At 37.9% G+C, this 21937-nt stretch overlaps 1 protein-coding gene across 2 annotated transcripts in view; it reads left to right on the top strand.

Annotated features, from left to right (window-relative positions):
- The window catches only part of DLGAP4 (DLG associated protein 4), a 400912-nt gene that overhangs the window by 256550 nt on the left and 122425 nt on the right, over positions 1–21937 (top strand). For both annotated transcript variants that reach the window (XM_034413994.3, XM_034413996.3), the window contains exon 3: positions 5058–6106. In XM_034413994.3, the coding sequence (XP_034269885.1) occupies positions 5153–6106 (954 nt within the window). In that variant the 5' untranslated portion in view covers positions 5058–5152. The remainder of the gene's footprint in view (positions 1–5057; positions 6107–21937) is intronic.

A 21937-nucleotide genomic window follows, 5' to 3' on the forward strand; every position in this document is an offset into this window, starting at 1 on the left:
TAACATCTGAGTCATATCTAGTACCTATAAGCATAGGTTTGCCAAGAATTATCAAATTAGAGCAGAAAATTCTGCTCTAAAGCAGATTAAATCAGAGACAGTCTATAATCACATTATTGTGCAGTTATTGTCCAAGTGACAGTGACTCTAACAATATCTATTTAAATGCTTTCGTAGGAAAAGAAAGTAGGAAAAAAACAGATAGCCTACTCATTCAATCGAAGAATGGGCATGACGAAATCCCCTAAATATTGTTAAATAATCTACCCAGCATGGATAATGATAAAAAGAAGGACACCTGCAGTTCAAGAATACCTGAAAGTGTATCTATTATCCATTGCTACTGTAAAGGATGATAAGAGATATGGTATTTTATTGCTAAAGGGAACTCCAGCCCAATTTATGATCAAGTGAGATTATCCAATGCTTTGTAATCCATCTTCCATACTTCTATTGTGAGGCAAGAAACAAAATCATAAATTTGTCTGGCTCAGAGAGACTTTTAGAAATAGCTATCTGATAACTTCAGTGAGCCAAGGAGAAGATAATGATGCAGGCAGTCTTTCTTCTTCTCCTTTGTTTTTTTCTTGGATTTATACTCTCAGGTGCAATTCCCAAGTGACATTGGGAAAGCTAATCCATTGAATAGGTCTAGCCCATCCTTAAAAGTTCTGAGTCTTTAAAAAGTTAGTTCAATCTAAAGAAGAACTCTGCTACCTGCATTGCCATTGTGTTAGTGGCTTAGTCTGTCATGTAAAAGGGAAAAAAAACTTGAAATAAATGCTTTTTCTCTTAAAAGGATACAAGTTGTACAATCCTAATGTAGCTTGTGTGCTATGTTTTATGCTGTGTAGGGAAGGACGCCAATTTTGCCCATCCTTGCTAATGATGTGGCCTCATAGCAGCTGCAAAATTCTATTGGCAAAACCAAATAATTCATCTTTTAACTCTTGTCATCAACTTTTGTCCTGACAAGAGGAGATAGCAAAGGATGACTAGTAACAAATGCAGTCACATTTCCAAGTGCTTCCTTTAGAAACCTTTGGAAATAAATGCAAACAGTTCAGCAACCGTTGTGCTCTTGATCACCTCTCATTCATTTCTCTCTTTTTTTTAAAGTTTTTTTTATTTTTTACACAAACACACAAACAAACATACAATGTATTTTTTTCTGAACAGAGTATTGGCCGGTTCACTAATGTAAACAATTTTTAGTCATTTCCAGCACAATTTATATATACCCTTTTTGCCATAGTGTTTATTCTCTCTAATTTTTGTAGACCAAAATTACCCTTCATCCTAACCTCTGATCTTAATAAAATTCATTTTTCCCTTTTCATCTCTAAATTAAACCCCTTAAACTTAAAATCTCACAACATAATTTCTGATATTTCCTTATATTCCCTTATTATAATCACAAATATTTTTCATTATCAACTATTCAAAATAATACAATCCAATGTCTTAATAAAAATCAATTAATTATGTAGTATTACAATCATTCATTTCTTTTAGCAATAATAAACCAAATTATACAATACATTTCCTTAAATCTTAACTCTAATTTTCAATTACTTTGTCAAATATATGTATTCCAAATAATACAATTCAACATCTTAATAAAAATTATTAAGTTAATTATATAGCATTACAATCATTCATTCTTTCTGTTGTTGTTTTTTTCAAATTCATTTCAATGTGGCTCATGAAGAAAAAGAAATGCCCCCTATCTGGTAATATGGGTGATGGAACTACTTCCATTACAGAGGTGGGTTTCAACAGGTTCTGACCAGTTCTGGAGAACCAGTAGCAGAAATTTTGAGTAGTTCGGAGAACCGGTAGTAAAAATTCTGACTGGCCCCACCCCCATCTATTCTCTGCCTCCCAAGTCCCAGCTGATCAGGAAGAAATGGGGATTTTGCAGTAACCTTCCCCTGGAGTAGGGAGGGAATGGAGATTTTACAATATCCTTCCCCTAGAGTGGGGAGGGAATGGAGATTTTACAGTATCCTTCCCCTATCACACCCACCAAGCCATGCCCACCAAGCCATGCCATGCCCACCAAGCCACACCCACAAAACCAGTAGTAAAAAAAATTGAAACCCACCACTGTTCCATTACTATGCAGAAAATAGCTTTTCCTGATATGCAAGTCTGCATAAAACATGCCTCATTTACACTAGGCCAGGGGTATCAAACTCGTGGCCCATGGGCCGGATGCGTCCTGCGCTGGCCATGCCCACTCCCGTTTTAGCGAAGCGGAAGAAATTGTGATACGTCACGTGACAACAACATAATGCTGCGAGTTTGACACCCCTGCACTAGGCCAATCAAACTTATGACAGAGAGATAAATAACAACTACATACCAATCAAAAGAGACAATCCAAAAGCCAAAATGGAAACAAAGAAACCAATACACCTCCTTACCAATAATCAATGCCCAGGTGAGCAAAGATTAATACCAACATTAACACTAGACTAACAATTAAGAAATAAACAATAGCCCAATTAAAGAACCACCAACTCAGACAAACAAGCTAACAGTAAACAACAGACTAATCAAGGAACCACCAAGATCATTCCCACCATCACTGACAGGGCAAGCCACTAGTATCTAAAATGAGCACAAACCCTACTCCCTTCTAGCACTGATGATGTTACTTAGTTTGATAATGAAACGTCTGTTAGAAAGCAACCAAGCTAATGGAGCACCAAGGATCTTGCACTTATGATTCTGTAAGCTAGCCAACAGGGACTAATATCTTATGCAAATGATTTGCCACTTCTAATAACAATGACCAAATATATAATGTTTCTAAAGAAAGCAGGTATTTAAAAAATGCAACAATGCACCTACCTCCATAAAAGAACCTCCTTGCTCTGGAATAGGAGCTAATTACTCAGATAGAAGCAATCAGTGAAGAAGATTTGATGGCTATTATCTTAGCCTGAATAACTGCAAACACTCTTACAATTGTGGAACTGTGTACAGAGAACTATATTATTTCTCCCCTATATACATATTCATGAGCAAATCCATATGGATGTTTCCAAACTTCAAAGCATGATTGATTTTCTTGAGTTGCTCTTGACCTTTCTGCTTGTCCAATTACTTTGCTGTATAGGAAATCATGGCTCATTGCTATGCTGACCCCACTGCTTACTCCATGGAGCCATTCATATCATATCAACGCAAGCACCCACTTACAGTCTTACCATTGCAGTTGCAGTGAATTGGACATGAACTCCCAACTGTTTGCTTCTAAACCTTGGAGTGGCTGGTATACAGTAGGATGATGAGGAATGGGAAAGGAACCAGCCCAAAGCAGTTGGCATGCCAATACAAACGCAGATAAAAACAGCTTTATTTGCATGTTTCTACAAGCAAAGCCCTTCTCAAGGTTTAGACTTTTTATAGTCCAGTGATTAAAACTATGATACAAGACCGTTCAAGTTTGCAAAACTTAGAATGAAATATTATCTGTTAACAGTATCAGGAACAAACAGCTCATTTATATTTATTTTTCTTACAATGTAATTATTGGTCTAAATCTTGTTTATCACCACTGATTTCAGTTTGAAAGACTGAATTAAATCTACATGCTTTATCCAATCTGGGTCGCTCAGCAGGACCAGACAATTAGTCTCCCAAGTTTTCAGACTCGTGCTGGAGCCCATTTTCAGGAAACTTATTTTTACCAGAAAGTGTGCTTGGACACAGGCATAGTATTTATGGGGTACTTGTTTGTGTGATCTTTTTAGTTGTTCATGGGGCTGTTGATGGTCAGCTATTAAGTCATTGGCTGTTGTTTCTTTGTGCTGTCAAGTCTTCAATTCCTAAGTACCGGATAAGCTGGTGGTAAATCAGCATTCCTGGTGACTGACAAGGGGCCTGTTTCCCAGGCTTCAGTTATTTCCCTGGCTATTTTTGTACCTGCTCGGCCAACAATTTTAGTGGCTGCCAAATTGAATGTATGTCTTTGTTCATTGCAATGGAATGCTACCAATGAATTTGGGTCTCCTCATTTGACCGCTCACCTGTGTTCTTGCTGTCAGCTAGGTAGCTCATCTGCAGAGCCGGATTTTCCTATAGGCTAACTAGGCTTCAGCCTAGGGCCTCAAGATCAAGAGGGGCCTACATTCAAATTGTTAGCAAAATTAAAATTACACTTTCACTATAGGTGAAAGGGCCTCATAAGTGGAATAGCCTAGGGCCTCTTTTCATCTAAATCCGGCCCTGCTCATCTGTCTTACATAATCACAGGGGCAACCCAGGTAGGGGATCTGGTACATTACATTAGAAGTATCTCCCACCTCCTAGCAATCTTGTCAATGCATGATTTGTCCTCATATGGTAACCTCTGGGTGATGTGCGATGCCCACTTACAGATCTCAGAAACTGTGTTCTACTGCTTCTGAAATGTTTTTGATGTATAGTCTACATTCTTTAGTTTTAATTTGGTATAAATCAAACTACAGAAAGGTTTTTGCAATTTTTTCACACCTCTTCACCAATATACTTCTTTATAATGAACAATGATGAGGCAGATTATTTTTTGTCAATTCGTGCCAAATCCAGAACTGCTTTCCTTTTGTAAGATTTTATGCACCAATTTTCTTGTACAACATGTGAATATTTCATTCCTTTGGTCTCATAACTTTATATATCTTGATGTAAACAGTAAATTTTCATTGTCCCAGTTAATTAAGGTAAATTCATATTATATCAGAACAACTGCAAAGATAATAATAAAGGTGGGATAGAAAAAAATATTCAGAATTTTCTAAATGAGGTCAACTTCATATGCCAGAAATTTTTTTGAGTTGCCCAGGAAATAAAGCAGATACCCTAGTGAGATTTTCAAAGGGGAATGGATTGTCAAATGCAATAACTTAAATCATTGTCCTGTTTGAATTGAGGTCTCTTGGTTTCTCGAATGATTATTTCTATCACTCATTTGTAGTTGTGCTTATTAGGGATTTCTGTAGATAGATCCTGAGAACATATTTTTTCCATCTTTTAATCACTCTTTCTGTATCTTTTTTTGGCTGTAGAAAAACTTCCCAGTCAAGCTACAGTGACCAGGAACAGAGTGGATATATCCTCCGTGCCATCTTACAGAAGCAATGCTCTAGGATACCTCAGCACCATGAAGGGGTTAGGAGATAACCGAAGTCGCCATCTATCTGATAACCTGGACTCTCCTCAAGACTCACTCTATGCCACTCAAGATAGGAATCCTTATCTTCTTAGTCCCACAGATTCCTATTCAATGGACCCTCGGTTTTCAACACCCAACTCTCTCCATAGTGACTGCCTCCTTCCACTCAACAACCAGATTTCTAACAGCAGTACATTTCCACGTATTCATTACAACTCTCACTTTGAGGTTCCTGATGAGAACCCCTTTCCAAGTCATGCCCAAGCCACCAAAATTAACAGACTCCCTGCCAACCTACTAGACCAATTTGAAAAACAACTGCCCATCCACAGAGATGGTTTTAGCACCCTCCAGTTCCAGAGAAGTTCAGATGCCAAACACCGGAATGAAAACCCTGGGAGAATACGGCACTTGGTTCATTCAGTCCAAAAACTTTTCGCTAAGTCACAGTCCTTGGAAGGTGCTTCTAAAGGCAGTGTGAATGGCAAGAAAGGCACTGAGGACTCAAAACCCAACCGGAGAAGCAAGAGTAAAGACCGTGCAAAAACCACAGAGACTAAACGCAGGACGAGATCCAACATATCAGGCTGGTGGAGCTCAGATGACAATCTAGACAGTGACACCTGCAACTATCGTAACCCTATGGGCCTCATGACCCTTGGCAGGCAGCCTGATCACAGCCAGCCTAAATACTTTATGCATGCTTACAACACAATCAGTGAACATATGCTGAAATCCTCCAAGAGCAATAATGACCTCAAGATCACCACTTGCACCAACATCCCCATCAACAGTGAGTCAAACTATATCAAAAGAGGGTCCTGGTCCACGCTCACACTCAGCCATGCCCGAGAAATGTGCCAAAAGGCTTCAGCTACCATCGACAGAGCGCTGTTGAAATCTAAATCTTGCCATCAAGATTTAGCGTATCAGTACTTGCAGGTGGGTGCCATGCTTTAGGCTTTCTTGAGATCATGTGAATGTTGGATAAAGAACATTTTGATTCAGTTTAGCTAAGGACAGGTCTGCACCATAGCCTAAACCTATTGTTTTGGTTATTTCTTAAGCCAACCTCAGAAAGAACTGTCTAGGTTGCAATGGCTTAGTAAAGTGACTGGGCTGATGCTCAGTCCACACTACAGCCACTGCAAGACCTATTGTCCTTCCCCTATAGGAAGCCTCACTGCCTGGCTCCTATATAGGGTGATCTACCAGCACCTGCCTTTTCTTTGGTGGGGAGGGATTGTTCCCTCCTCATTAAACCTATAATCATTAATCCCATTACTTTCCAGATGTTTGCACTACTTATGCATGCCTTTAGTTCCCACTCTTTCTCCTTAGACCAGTGCGGGCCAGATGTGTCACATGCTGGCCACGCCCATGCCTGATATAGCAAAGGGTGAAAAAGTCACGATACATCACGTGACTACGCAAGTTTAACATCTGTGCCTTAGACATTAGCAGCAACTCTTTCTTTTTTTAACCTTATAGTGACATTGTAGCTTTCTTTACTGTGGTCAGGGGGTGGAAAAGCAAAGGGACAATGTTTCACCCAGCCTGAGCAAAAACTAAGAGTCCCCACAGGGACATGTCAAGATTGAATGAGCATGACCTTTTGGAGTTGAGAATAGTTCATTGATTTAACAAACCACTGTTGGATCAATCACAAGATTGTTTTAAAAACAACAACTGCCGATCAGCAGAGAATCTAGCAAGCACCTACAGTGTCTAGGGCAGTGACCAGGCACCGGGCAGGAGGAGAAATGCCAGGCACTGTAGTCAATTGAAACTGGGGCTACTACTAGAGTGAAATAAAGCAGTGGAGATTATCTGCTCTGAAGGGTTAGGTTGGAAAAGAGCAGTTTTGAACTAAAGCTGTAAACATTTGTGTGGGATACATTTGCTGGTTGGGAGAGGAAGGGGGAGGAGGACCTCAGCCATGTCTGCACTCCGGAAGCAATGAATGGTTTCTATTATCAGTGGGCCAAGCAGAAAGTGTGAATCTGCTTTATGAAGTTGGAGTTGGTGTGGTGTATATTTGTAGGATCCCAACTAACTAAATAATTCATTATGTGTACTTCCCAATTCAAGACTTCTTTCTCTGTTCTTACTTAGCTAAAAACAAAGCTTGATAGGAAAATGTCATTAGAGACTAACATATTAAGCATCATGGAGTGGCTTTCTAGTCTGACTTATTGGATGAATATAGCTACTTTTGCTATTATTATTGAACAAATATCTGCATGTTAAACACATGTTGGACAATCCAGTAAAAGTATATAATATATGAAGCTTAATTTGGCTATGTGTCCTGTTTAAAATAATAGAGTAGGTCTGAGACACCGAGTAATTCAAACTCTTTTGACATCAATACTTGTCCCCAGGACTCTGGCTTTGTATTATCCCTGTGATTTACTCTGTCTTATCCTGCTATTTTCTGTACTGCAAAACATCTACTATATCCAGAAAATAGTGAAGAGAATCAGAACAATTCATCACATTGTACTAGGCATAGTTGTACGTCTTGGCTCTCCATACACTTAATCTTTATTCAGGAGTTGGCTTACTCAGCAGCAGGTTCCCAGACAAAACTAGGAAAGATTTGGGGTTTTTTTATTGCAGACAGGAAAAAGAAGTCATTTACACAAAATATTTGCCAGCTGCAGTATACAGATATCAAGGCCTATATAGAGGTCTATCTATCTTTATTAGGTTTCTTTTATTCTCATGTTGGCCATTGTATTGTTATCTTGGAAGACTTCTGATTTACATTGTCTCCTCTGGCCTGAAAATTTCAGGTTCTGGTCTCACCATCTTGATTCCTTCTAGACCTCCTTCCCAACTAGCATAGAAAATGTGGGGCAGGAACATAGTCTGCTGTCTCCCAAGAATGGCCAACATCTGGGTGGTCCTTCTAATGAATTGAATATTCCAGACGACTTCTCTTGTGTTGAGATTCCAAAACACATTTCTCTCTCATTCCCTAAATGGCCAGGAAGGCATGGTAGTTTTAGAAAATAATATATTTTCCATTGTCTGGAAATTGCAAGAAAAATGCCAGAAGACTTGATTAGTGCAATTTCAGGAAATGGTCCAAAAATCTAAACATTTCGGCTTCTATGTGTAGAGATCTTATGGAAGAGAGAAATCTGGTAGAAAGCCAAACCTGATAGCCAATAGAAATGGGGGAAGCTGATTATTACAGCAGAGAGTTTTAGGAGCTGCTGGTAGGAAGCATGAGATTGTTAAGGAGCAAGTTGACATCCTGAGAAAAACAAAAAAGCTCTGAAGAATGGATAGGTAAGTAGGCATTTGTGTGGCAAGAGTAGAGGAGATGGTTGGTCCCTGTGGAAGTTTTGTGGCTGAGCCCACACACATAAGTCCTGCTGTTACAGAATACAGATTCAATTAGTTAGGAAAGGACTTTCAAATTGGTCTCTAAGAGTCTCACAGGATAATCCTGTGCCAGAGGAAGAATGGCTAACTTCTCCAGGTGCAGAATGAAAGAGAGTTGAAGGGTAAAAACATGCTGGCTTACACAAGAAAGCATCAACCTGTTTGCTTTGTAGTTAGAAACTAAGACATTTGAAAAAAAAGCAACAGAAATATCAACAGAAGAAGAGCTGATAAAAAAAATCTTGTAATGTGCCGAGATGGATAAACTGACAAAAGAACTTTTTAAAAAAAGGACACAGAATACTATAGGACTTGGCACAAATGGTATAAGTGGTTGGAGGGGAGGAAAAACGGAGAAGAAAAATAGGGGGGGGGAGATAGAAATGTTAAAATATAAAGAAAGGATATGTTAAAGTATAAAAAATAGGAAATTGATATGAATGAGAGAAATACATTGTATATATTGCAATTAAAATGTTGGGGACAAGTAGTAAATCAGAATAACATAAAGAGAAAGAAGGAGAAATTGTGAATAACAAAGAAGACCACCATGCAATAGCTGTAAACAGAGTTTGTTTATAAATATTGTATGTCTTGTATTGTTATATTGTGTTATAAAAATAATTTTAAAAAATTAAGAAAAAGAAAAAGAAAAGAAAAAAAGCACTGCATGAGCTACTCAAAAATCTATAAGTATTCCAAATTCATGTGATCAATTTGGAGCTCTCCTTCAATGATAAGACATGCCAAAAAAACTTCTATGTAGGGAAAAGTTCTGATTTAAAAAACATTGTTTCTTTCATTTGGCAGGAATTGCCTGGAAAAGAAAATGCAGAGAAGGATGTTGCCCACATACTCTGGAGTTGTATAGTAAAAGTACATCTCTCAAAGCAAAATTAAAAGAACTAAGGGATAGATAGATCTGAATCTCAGAGAAGCAAACCATTGTACGAAATGAATAAAGACTTGCTAGCCATAAGAATCTCACTTTCTTGATAAAATAGGTCAATAGCATGGATAGTTAAACAAAATTAGACATACATCTACTGTAACATTTGGCAAAGCCCACAAAATGCTATGTATCTCTGATGATACAGTAGAGAATCCAAAGACAGAACAAGTTCTACTTTTAATGGATCCACCTAAATTCCTTTTGCAGAATGCAGTATTCCTAATAGTCAAATTTATGAAAACCAAAACTTTAGTTTAAAATTGAGACTGCAGTAATGAAGGCATTGAAAAACAGTTGGATTTGATCGGTAGGAAAAACAGAATCCTCAAGGTAAATGAACAGATCATCTAGATACATAATCCAAAATTTGTGAAAATATGATTTATAAGTTTTTGAAAGACCAAGGAGCTGTTGCTCAATCAGTAAGGCATTACTTTATGTTCAAGCTTTCCATAACAAAAATCAAAGGTAGTTAAATATATGTGACATTTTTTCATTCAAATCAAATTGTAAGTCCTTCTGAGACCCAGAAATGTGTGCTTCCTGTTTCAAGAATTCACAAATTGGAGGAAAGAGCTAGTGATATCTTATAGTTCATGATCAGATTTCTCAATCTTTGATGTTAAGGGAATCATGGAGAGAAAGAGGGATAGCTAAAGACTTCCTTGCTGATATTCCTTCAGGTAGGTTAGCTCAGTGTTTGACACTGCATAGAGGCATTATGCAGAAATCTGGGCTACAGAAAGATTGATTTTGCAGTCACAGAACAGGTGGGGCAAAGTCTGTACTTTTCCATTTCCAAACACATAAGTATAGTCTGCATATTTAGTTGACAAGTTGTAGGTACATTTGTTGAGGTGTGATAGGTAGCAGTAGTTTGAGACTGAAGGTTGAGAGTCTTGCATGCTAGGGAATCAAAATGCTATTATCCTGCTCCCAAATAATATATAGTTTGTGAACCTGAAGCTAATCTGTTCCCAAAATTGTTAGGAAATCTAGAGGGAGACTAAATAAATAGTTTATACTGATGGTAAGTTGTGCTCTGTGATGAGGGCTGAGTTAAGAGCCAACCATCAGTGTCTCAACCTTGAATAGGGGATTGGATAGACTAAGTGTTCAGAACATGCCTTCATGCAATGGAGGATTCAGTGAAGTTGCCTTTATTTCAGACTTGGGACTGTCTGGGACTATTAAAAGACAGGAATAACTGAATGCCAATACTTACTGTAACTCTGCCTGTCTAGATTTCACATAACTTCTGGTTGCCCCATTCTCTGGGCCCTTGGAGGCTGAGACTACTCATTTTCCACAAGCCTGATCTGAGATGTTTGGGACCTCTAGTTGACAAAATGCCTTTTGTTTTCAGAAGTATAACACTTTGTCAATGCTTTGGAAGTGTGTGTATTTGAGGGAGGAGAGTTCTAACAGGACACATACCTGCAAATTAGCCACAGTATCAACATAGCCTTGTGTGCATTGGCACTTTTCTCAGATAGGTCATGCAGCTCTGCTAACAACCAGCTACATAGATTCAACTTTCAAAGTCTCTGATATGAAGCGGGAGGAGGGATGAAAGAGAGTAGCAGTGTCTTTCTTTCCTACTGATGCTCTGGCACAATTCCTTGCGTCTTCCAACCAAGCAGATATTAATTAATGCAGACATAGTCTCTGGGGTGCCCTTCTGAATGAGTTTGTTTCACGTTTCATTTGATAGACCCTTCTTGAACTGGTCAATTAGCCTGAGCTAACAGTGAAACTCAGCAGCATCCTTTTCTACAAATTGCTTACCCTGTCAGAAATGACAGATTTCATGATTGGTAGTCACTTGTTTCATCGGTCATCTAAGTCCTCAGACATGCCAAAAAAACCTGTAGTAATCTAAATCTAGATTGTTCTAAATGGGAGGGGGGGCAGTTGTCTATTTAATAATTCTCTCTGTCATTGGGCTAATTATAAACTCTATATTGGGTTTTGTTGGTGCAAAGTCATCTGGTATCAAGTATTGTACATACTGATTAAAGAAGACAGTAAATATGCTTGGATGGGCATAATCTTTATTAGGCGATGAGAAATAGCCAAGTTTGGTATGGGAATTGCAGGTTGTGATACATTCTGTCCCAAATGCTGCACTAGCTAGTTCATCATCTAGATTAACTGCATGGTTCTTGATTCAATGTAACAAGGTATTAGGAACTTGTTCAGTGATTAGCAGAAATGCAATAGGATATGCAGCTATAATTTAATCTGAAGTGTATAGTAAGGGGAGTAGGAGTAGATAAATCTAATTGGCAGGTTTTACATCAGGCACAGCTGAATATCTGAATCCTGTAAAAATGTAACTCTCCAAAAAGTAACCCTATGCTTACTTGGAGGCTCACAGGTACAACTAGCCAAGATTGTCTTTTCATTGTAAACAAAATGACACAAACAAAACAAAAATTGTAAACAAAAATGAAATTATATGAATTTCATATGAATATGAAAAATGAATTATATAATTATTTTTTAAAAAAATGGCCTACTATAATACACAGAAATCAAGGCCTATATGCATATACACAGTAGCTTTGTGCTTCAGGTTTTAAATTCAGTGGTTTTTGTTCCCGCCATTTTAAGTCACTGGAGACTTGGGCTGTACTTTACATGGCCTTAGGCAACATCAGCCCTGTGTTGTCATAGCAGATTTGTTGGGGACAACTGTCCCGTGGCTGACCCACCTATTGAAACTTAATATGGGGTTCAAGCAAATGTTCAGAAACTCTTACATAATGAAAGAGGATAGAAGTACCCTAAGTCCTGGGAAAGAAGACAGTATTAAGAAGAGATTCAGGATGACTCCTTCCTGATTAAGAGGATTATAAGATGGAGAGGAGAAGAAGCACAACCAAGCTTGCAAAATTCTGTTATTATAGATTATCTCAATAAAATATAGATACTTCATGTAACCTCTGTTTCCTGATCTGGTCTACTTTGAAGGGCTGATGCCACCATCATTCCTTACTTTGATAGTTTTATCAGTTCAGTAAGAATTGTCTTCTGATAAGCTTAACTTAGCAGGCACTTAAGGGACATGGTGGCTCAGTGGCTAAGAAGCTGAGCTTGTCGATCAAAAGGTTGGCAGTTCAGCGGTTCAACTCCCTAGTGCCGTGTAATGGGGTGAGCTCCCATTACTTGTCCTAGCTTCTGCCAACCTAGCAGTTCAAACGCATGTTAAAAAATGCAAGTAGAAAAATAGGGACCACCTTTGGTTGGAAGGTAATAGCGTTCCGTGTGCCTTTGGCGTTTAGTCATGCAGGCCACATGACCATGGAAACGTCTTCGGACAGCGCTGGCTCTTCGGCTTTGAAACGGAGATGAGCACCACCCCCTAGAGTCGGGAATGACTAGCACATATGTGCGAGGGGAACCTTTACCTTTACCTTTTAAGCTTAACTAGTGTGGAAGAACTCTAAATATGGAATGTAGCATTTCCAAACTATTTTTGTCATTTTTGGTAAAGCATAATATCTCAAAGCCAGCCTCTAAATTCAGTTAGGTGCTGAGGACTATATTTGGGAGAATGCATTGATTTCAATCTTATATTTTGTGGTGATGGATTTGTTGGAAGAGTTGATGAGGCCAAAAGGAAAAAATGATTAGGGCCAAAATAAGAATCAAATAAGTGGTGGGCAGAGCAAATAAGATTCCCAAAATCCCAAATATTAATTTTCTATCTTAATTTTAATAATTTTAATTTGATTAAGCCATACTCTTAAGGAATTACAAAGGGGAAAAAATCAAAACTGGCAAGGCAAGTTACTGTATATAAGCAAGGAGCAAACCTCACACTTACTAACACTGATGATGTTATCTAGTTGGGTAATGAAATGTGATGAGAGAAAAACTCTTAGGGCTCATAAATGTGAAACTCTAAGGAAATTTTTGCTAAATGTCTCTTACTATGTCATTATCATGATAGAAAGCTGAAACAATGCAAGCTCTATTTCTGGATGGAAATTATTGCCATTTTCTATACAGCTGAAAACATGAACATTAAAATATTTTCCAATAAATTATTAGCTCTGCAAAGGCATGAAATTATCATTATAGAGTTTCCAAACCCTGGTTCAACGAAGAATGTGACTCAGGTTCGGGCTGGGGTAATGTCTGCCTATAGAATTATGAGTCACTATCACAACTATAATTGTTGGTTCTTCTGTTCATTGAAAAATGTGTACAGGTGTCTCCTGAAAAGGAAAAAGCAAAGCTATTTCTTAGTGAACTGGAATGATTCCAACAGTTAACAACAAATATCATAGTTTGTTTTGGTATCAAGTATCCCATGCAGCTGTCAGCCCTTGTTTCAACTCTAATAATCCAGTTCCACCTGAGACCTGGCAACCTACTACTATGACCTATTTCATACATTACTCAGCACAGACAAGCTCAGCTTCCCAATTTCTGACACTCCTTGTCAAAGTGACCTGTTTCAGATTCAGAAATCCTTAAACTGAACTTCTAGCTGAAGAATGGTAAAATGATAGGACGGAATTCCTCTAGAACTCTTGAAAATAGATTCAAATTTGTGTTCCCCTAAACAAACTTAGGGACACTGTGGCTCAGTGGTTAAGACGCTGAGATCAAAAGGTCGGCAGTTCAGCGGTTTGAATCCTTAGTGGTGTGTAACGGGATGAGCTCCCATTACTTGTCCCAGCTTCTGCCAACCTAGCAGTTTGAAAGCACGTAAAAAATGCAAGTAGAAAAATAGGGACCACTTTGGTGGGAAGCTAACAGCGTTCCATGCGCCTTCGGCATTTAGTCATGCCAGCCACATAACCACAGAGACGTCTTCGGACAGCTCTGGCTCTTCAGCTTTGAAACAGAGATGAGCACCACCCCCTAGAGTTGGGAACGAATAGCACATATGTGTGAGGCGAACCTTTACCTTTTTATACTAAAGTATTTACTATAATCAGCTTACTGCTACTTAAAAACTGAAACTTCAGACTTCCAATTTTTAAGATGGTAAGAATAATCTGCTAATTATTGTCTAATTAGCCTGCTATGTATAATTAGCTAATTCTATGCAAAACATCTTCATTAAGACATTCCCCATTTAGTAACCACAATTGGAACCAGCAACTCAGTTGTTAAGCAGAATTGTCGCTAAGTGAACCTGCAGCTTTGCTTACAATCTTACTTCAGCTTTCCTGTACTTTATAAACCTGCAAAGATCATAAATGCAAGAATTGGACATAAAGTTACTGTTTCATCACCAAATTCAAACCATCGCTAAACAAGACAATCGCTTATCAAGGTTTACCTCTAAGGTAGTCCTCAACTTATGATCACAATTGAGCCGACAATTTCTGTTGTTAAGGGAGAAATTTGTTAAATGAGTTTTGTCCCATTTTACGACCTTTCTTGCCACAGTTGTTAAGTGAATCACTGAAGCTGATAAGTTAGTAACTCAGTTGTTAAATGAATCTGGCTTCCCCATTGACTTTGCTTGTCAGAAGGTCGCAAAAGGGGATCACATGACCTTGGGACACAGGAATGGTCATAAGTATAAATCAGTTGTCAAGCACCTAAATTTGGATCACATGATCATAGGGATGCTACAAAGGTCATAACCATGAAAAACGGTCATAAGTCACATTTTTAATGCTGTCGTAACTTTGAATGGTCACTAAATGAACTATTGTAAGTTCAGGACTACCTGTACAAACTTGCTGACTGAATGATCTAGAACAGAGGTGTCAAACTCGATTTCATTGAGGGCCACATCAGGGTTGTGTTTTACCTCGGGGGGCTGTTGGGTGGTGGCCAAGAGGTGTGGCCAGCTCACCATCACTCATTGAGGCTCCATTTTTGGCCACGACAGCTTCCTGCAACCCAATGCCAGCAAAAATGGAGCGCTGGAAGCCATGTGTGACTCACCCAGGTTCTGTTTTCAGCCATGATGGCCTCCTGCAGCCTTCTGCCAGCAAAAACGGAGCTCAGGGAGGCCTAAAGTTTGACACCCCTGGTGTAGAAGAATAGTCTAACTACATCACAAGCAGGTTTCAGACCAAGTTGATCAACTATTTTAGCGTACAAACTTATACTATCTGGTTAAGAAATATTGAACTATCCCATAAAGGTCCTTTAGTTCTACCTTTATTGACAGCTTTAGGACAGCTTTTGGCTCAGTTCTTTGGAAGAATTCCTTGGAAGAAACTTTGACTGAAGTCAATGGTTTCTTCTATCGAACTATCACCTTCTCAGACTGATAATGCTGTGTAAATACCTTTGCACAGATCAGATATCAAAGCAATGGGAAACTAATTGTCCCCATTCCCATGCATTCTGGCTCCCCTAGTTTTTAATATCTATATTAACATCATTTTGGCCCTTGCTAAGTCTTAATTCCATCCTCCAGTCCATCTAACCAATCCATTTCTATTCTATTTTATAAAGATAACACCACCATTTTATCGTTATCTCAAGTTGGCCTTTGAAAATATCTAGGAGCAGTTGTGTCCTTTTATTTTTAAAAAACCACCTAAAAATTAATTATGCTAAAACAATTATTCTCGTTCTCACAAAAAAAAAAAAAAAGCATTTTAACCTTTCCTATAATTGAAAAATCCACGATAAACCTATTGTGCAAGTCAAAGACTTTAAAAATTTAGGTATTCATTTCCAACCCTCTACCTCCTGGAGTCATCAAATAAGCAAGCTGTCATTTAAAGAACAAAAAGCATCCAATAAGATTATCAGATTTGAATGCCAAGGACATAACTATATGTCTGCAGCAATCAAATTATTTAAAGCAAATATACTAAGTTTGCTGCTATGCAGTGTGCAACCCTGTACATACAAGGACTTTTCTGCATCAGAAGTAACTCATGCTAAACTCTTTAAGACCCTTGTCTATGACCTTTGATCAGCTGAGACGCACACTCAGCTGCAACTTGGATGCATCTCTTTGAGAATCCCTAAGACTTTGCCAACTAAAATTCTGGCTATAACAAAAAGTCTAGGGTGAATCCCAGGATATGCTCCTCCTTGAAACCCCAAATAGATGTGAATTTGTCTTATTGTGGGCCTAGCTGTATGTTCTATGAGTCCAGATGAAGCTTTGGCAGAACTTAAGCAGCTAGTCCAAAAAGATAAATTAAAAAAATTACATATGTGCTATCATAAGCTTTCAGGTGCTCCTTTCCACATATCTAAATATTTTTATCATCTCATACCATATATAATAACTTCTATGTGTGCCTTGAATCAGTTTTTACTTCCCAGCAACTGCCTGGAGTAAATCTCTGCAATTGTTTGACAAGGGTCCCCCCTCCACATTGCCATTTTTCCTAGGGATGAGAGAGAAAGTGACTGGCCCAAGGTCACACAACTGGCTAAATGCCTAAAGTAGGTCTCGAACTCGGTGTCTCCTAATTTCTAGCCTGATCCTTAACCACTATATACTAAATTGGGACTCTCCAGTGTAAGGATATTTACACTGGTGAAATCTGATGACTTGCTTTCAATGAGTATTACAAATAGATATAGTAACATTCCTTACCAGAATTGCCTTTGCAGGTGCTCAGATAACAGGATAGATTGTTAATAGATTGTCCCCTGTATCACACCTGGTACCTTGGTCTCATTGAACTATTTTCTTTTCTATTACATTCAGTGAGTATAGATCAGCTGCTACAAGATCAATTTGCTGAAGCATCTAAGAAGGTCACAAAATTCTTAGCTGTAGCTATGTCCGTTAGAAATCACTGCTCTACAACTAGCTAATGCAAGGATTTTGCTTTTCAGTCCATTTCTTTTACAGGTAGTTGCTGACTACCTTGTTCAAAGCTCTTCCACAAATCGAAATGTGGAACCTTGACACCTTCCACAATATTCTTTACTCTCTGAGAAATTAGATTTATCCCACTATGTTGCCTTTTGTTGTGCATTAACATAGCTGCATATATTTTCTTTTACTTTAATTACTGCACAGTTTTAAATTTTTGTTTTTATTCTTTTGGTCTATCGGCATTTATTAAACAAATATTAAAAGTTGAACTTGATCTGGGGGGGGAGATTTTATTGTTTTTTTTCCTCTGTCAGTTATCTATACCTCTTTACACAAAAGGTCAGGGACAAGTTGAAAATTACTTTTAAGAATAGCTCCATTAACTAAGTGTTCAATTTTCTTTTACTGGAATATTTCAGAGTTTGAAATATATTAAATAGAACTATGTAAATAGGACAAGGAATAGAGTACTATGGTATACTTATATAACTAGTTAACAATCATCCAAGGCCTTTTTCTACCTAATATGTTGGAAAGACTCTATTTATGTCCCTTGTGAACCCTTGTGAGATTTTGTGTCAAGCAACATATGCTTTTTACCAAGGTTTTGTTCTTTATCCACAAAAATTGTGGTTATTAAGACTTTTGAAAAGCGAAATAACTTTAAAAAGGAAAAAAAAAACCTTTTCATTTTATAAAAACCCTGCTTTTATATATACCACAAGAAATTATCCTTTGTCCCAAACTGGAAAGGTATATAATTTCCTTTTTATTTTATTTTTCTTAAAATACTGGGTATGTGAAAGGAGTAAAAAGAAGAGAGATTATTAGACTAAATAGTTTGAAAAGCCTACTGTACTGTAGTGTAGCAAAAGTTGCAATATTGTCTTTTGAAAAGTAGAAAGATATATAGAGTGGTGAGGTCCTGTGGCCTGCTTTACTGGAAGCAGATAGCTTTATCTAGCCCAGGTCTCCTTAGAAGAAAAATAAAGGAGAAGACCTTGAGCTGTCCATCATGAGCAGCAGACCTAAAGACCTCTTGCTTAGAAACTTCTTCACTTTGAATCCTATTGTACTTCCATTTCTATTATGGAAAAGCATTCTTTGTATCTATACATATTCATTCTATGGCAATTGTATTGTTTTGTGCCGCCGCCCTCTCCCTCAAAGCAATGCATACCACTGTAGTAGAAATCATCTATAAGGAAGAATCTGTTGAAGACTTCTGTTCAGATTTCAGATCAATAAACTGTACCTGCTAAGAGGTGGAAATGGTTGGGTTAACACCACTAATATAGTAAGTCAATTATAATACCAACTCCATAATAGAGTTTGTCTGATTAGCGTGTTGTTTAAATGGTTTAGTATGTTGTAGGAATTCAGCTATCATGTTTTATACATCATTATTTATAAGTAAGATAAAGTGAAACTAGTCAGTTGTAGCTTAATCAAGAAGCCATAGTAATCAAAGCATGGTTTAGCATAATATGTGAACCTAGTCAATAATATTAACCTGAGAAATTTGTGGAATTACCAGATCTGAGTTGCACAAATCTAGACAACCAGATGGTAGCAAACATTAGAGTTTCCTTTATCTCTTTGCTGCCATCTCATGGTTTGTCTGGAGTTTTGCAAGACAGATCTGGTTGCCTAGAACTTAGAAGCATAGGAAGTTGTCTTATACAAAGCCACACTACTTATCCGTTTCAAGATCATTTCATCTGACCGGCATCCACTTTCTGGGATCCCAAGCAGAGATACTTCCTATCACAAACTACTTGATCCATTTTTTAATAAGAAAAGTCAGGATTATCTGAGCTCTTAGTTAATAATCTACTGTAAAGAATATTAAGATAATACATAAGCCCTTTGAAGACTAAAATTCTTTAATGATGATGATTTTTTTTCTTTGAAAAATGGAGTTGGCCTTGGAGATAAAACCATTGTAGTGTTTATATGGAAAATTTATATACAAATCTAATTACATATTCAAGGGCATCTCACAGGAAAGTAACAGATAAGCAACACATTTAGACTAATTGTCAAATAATGGAGAGAGGAATGAATACATCTTTGGGAGTCATTTTTAAACTACTTTGATATCTTTCTGTATTATCAGCCAGGTGCAGAATGCAAACTGCAATGTTTCAATTCAAAGAAATAAACTTACTGTTTTGTTCCTGTGTAAGGAAACCTTTTCTTAATTTCATTTACAGGAAATAGGGTGGGGGAGAACATGGTACGTTTAGGAATACCTGTTTTCCCCATTAATCTTTCCTGCAAAGTTACTTATTCGATGAATAAAAAATAGGCAGAGCAAATAGAAATTTGGTAGGACAACTGGAATTGGAGATTAAGAGCCATTAAGTAAACCCATGATTTGCTAGTAAACACCAGGTTTTGGTAAAAACATGATAAATCTCAGTCATGTGACCATGGACTGCTGCAAACAGTGGCAAATGTAGGCTGGTTGCTGAGTGGCCAAAATGTGGTCACATGACTATGGGAGGGACAACCATCAGAACTTTAGAATCAGCTCCTAGGTATCTTTTAGGGGTCTATCACAACTTTGAATAGTGACTAAGCAGCTGATTGTAAGTCAAGGATTACCTGTATATTCCAGAACTTCAGAATTGATTTCAGAGTTTCATAATTGATATTTCTGGATTCCTAGATGGAGAACAATTTGCATAAGACTCACAGATAAGTAATGAGATTGTATAGGTGTCAGCTTCGAACTGAACCTGGCCGCAGCCATTTTTCAGTTGCCACATAGAGGGGGAAATGGGAGGAAAGAGGTTGGAATGCATTACTAGACACAACAAAGAACTTTCTCATGAAAACCAAGGTCATCTCAAGAAAAGAAAACCAAGGCAACAGATAAGGTTGGGGAAGGAGTGCCTGAAGAGCTTGCCAATTAAACCAATTGGCCAACGTGACCTATGACATTTGGGGAATGGGGTTATTTCCTAGTTTAATTATACTGAAACCATGGGAAAGATTTAGATTGAAGCTCCATTGAAGCTGTGCCGATATGATGTACTCATTAAAGAAGACCTTTGAGAAGGAGCCAAGTCTCAGAGTTCTGATTTGCTTGAGTTTGTTAGTCGTTGCTTTGACAATAGGCTTTACAACAGGAAGAATTCCTGCCCCTGCCCTGAAGAATAGGAAATAATTGTTTGATGTTATTGATTAATGGGCAGGATAGATTATACAAAGAACAGTGTTATGCTGTAAGTTTACACAACGAGAGAGAGGCTAAAATATAATTATACATAAAACTGCTATGAAGAATATCGGAAGCCACGTTTTGTACATATTTTCTTTCTTTTCTTATTTGTCTTGCAGTTTTCGTCTAATTACTTTCTCTTATTTTGTATTAGTTTGAATTAGTTTTTAATCTTCTTTTTAAAAAGTTTTGATGAAAATCATATAAAAACAAATAGGAAGTGACAAGTGGTGGTAATTGGAGACTTCCTACTGGCAGCAATCTGTCAGCCAGACAAGCTATCAACAGAAGTGTGGTGCTTCCCTGGGGCACCGATTCTTCTTAGGATAAAATGGAAAGACTCTTAAAACTCTTTTAAACCCACTGACAAAGATCCATTTCTACTGATCTACATGGGAACAAATGACAATGCCAAACATAGCCTTGAAGACACTGCAAGAGGTTACAAAATGCCAGGAAGGAGGATGAAGGAGCTGTGAGCACAGGTGGTATATTCATCACTCAAGGCTCAGGAAGAGAATAAAAATTATTAGAAGTGAACAGGTGGCCATACAGATGGTGCCAATGGGACTGGTTTTAATCCTTGATAATGGGTGCATTTCAGAGGTAAGCAACTCATTGTAAGAAAATGTGGTAACCCTCAAGAGAACCAGAAATAATGTGGCCTGGAGTTCTTTAAACTGAATCCAGCTGGGGAGAGAGAAGACAATCTAGAAAACTGCATGATCCCCCATACTGAGAGTAAAAGAATATGCAAGATTGGATGCCCCCAATGATGTATATAGAAATACATGGTGGAATAGGTTAATATATATGACCCAAGGACTTCAATATCATTATGAAATCCACAACATGGAGAAGAAACAGGAAATCCTAATGGAAAAAAAGTTATTATGGCTTATTAGATATTAACAAAGCCCGGTGGGACAACACTCATGAATGGAAAACAAGGACTGAAGGATATAACTTATTCAAAAGGAAAAGGCCAGACAAAAAGCAAGAACTAGTATTATAAGTGAAGGAAATTCTTACATCAGTGGTGGGTTTCTACCGGTTCGCCCCGCTTCAGGCGAACCGGTAGTGGCGGTGGCAGGAGGCTCTGCCCAGCTACCCGGACATCATCATGGATGCTCTGTGCATTCTGCATCCTGCAGTTTCAAACCGGTACCGAATGTAAGTGGAACCCACTACTGTCTTACATCTTTTAAGAACTATAATCTGAGTATAAGCACAATATTTGAATAAAAATACAAGGAAGGAAACATAATTATTATGTATTGTATAACAGGAGGATAGTGTAGACCACCAAGCCATTTGGAAGATCTAAATAATTTCTTTCTGGACCTGATTACTGATCTTTCAGGGAGGAGAGCATGGCAATAATGAAAAGCTTCAGCTACTCAAACTTCTGCCAAGATTGCAAGA

This window comes from Pantherophis guttatus, chromosome 3 (assembly GCF_059756535.1).
Source record: "Pantherophis guttatus breed Tessera chromosome 3, ASM5975653v1, whole genome shotgun sequence".
In the NCBI taxonomy this organism is placed as follows: domain Eukaryota; kingdom Metazoa; phylum Chordata; class Lepidosauria; order Squamata; family Colubridae; genus Pantherophis; species Pantherophis guttatus.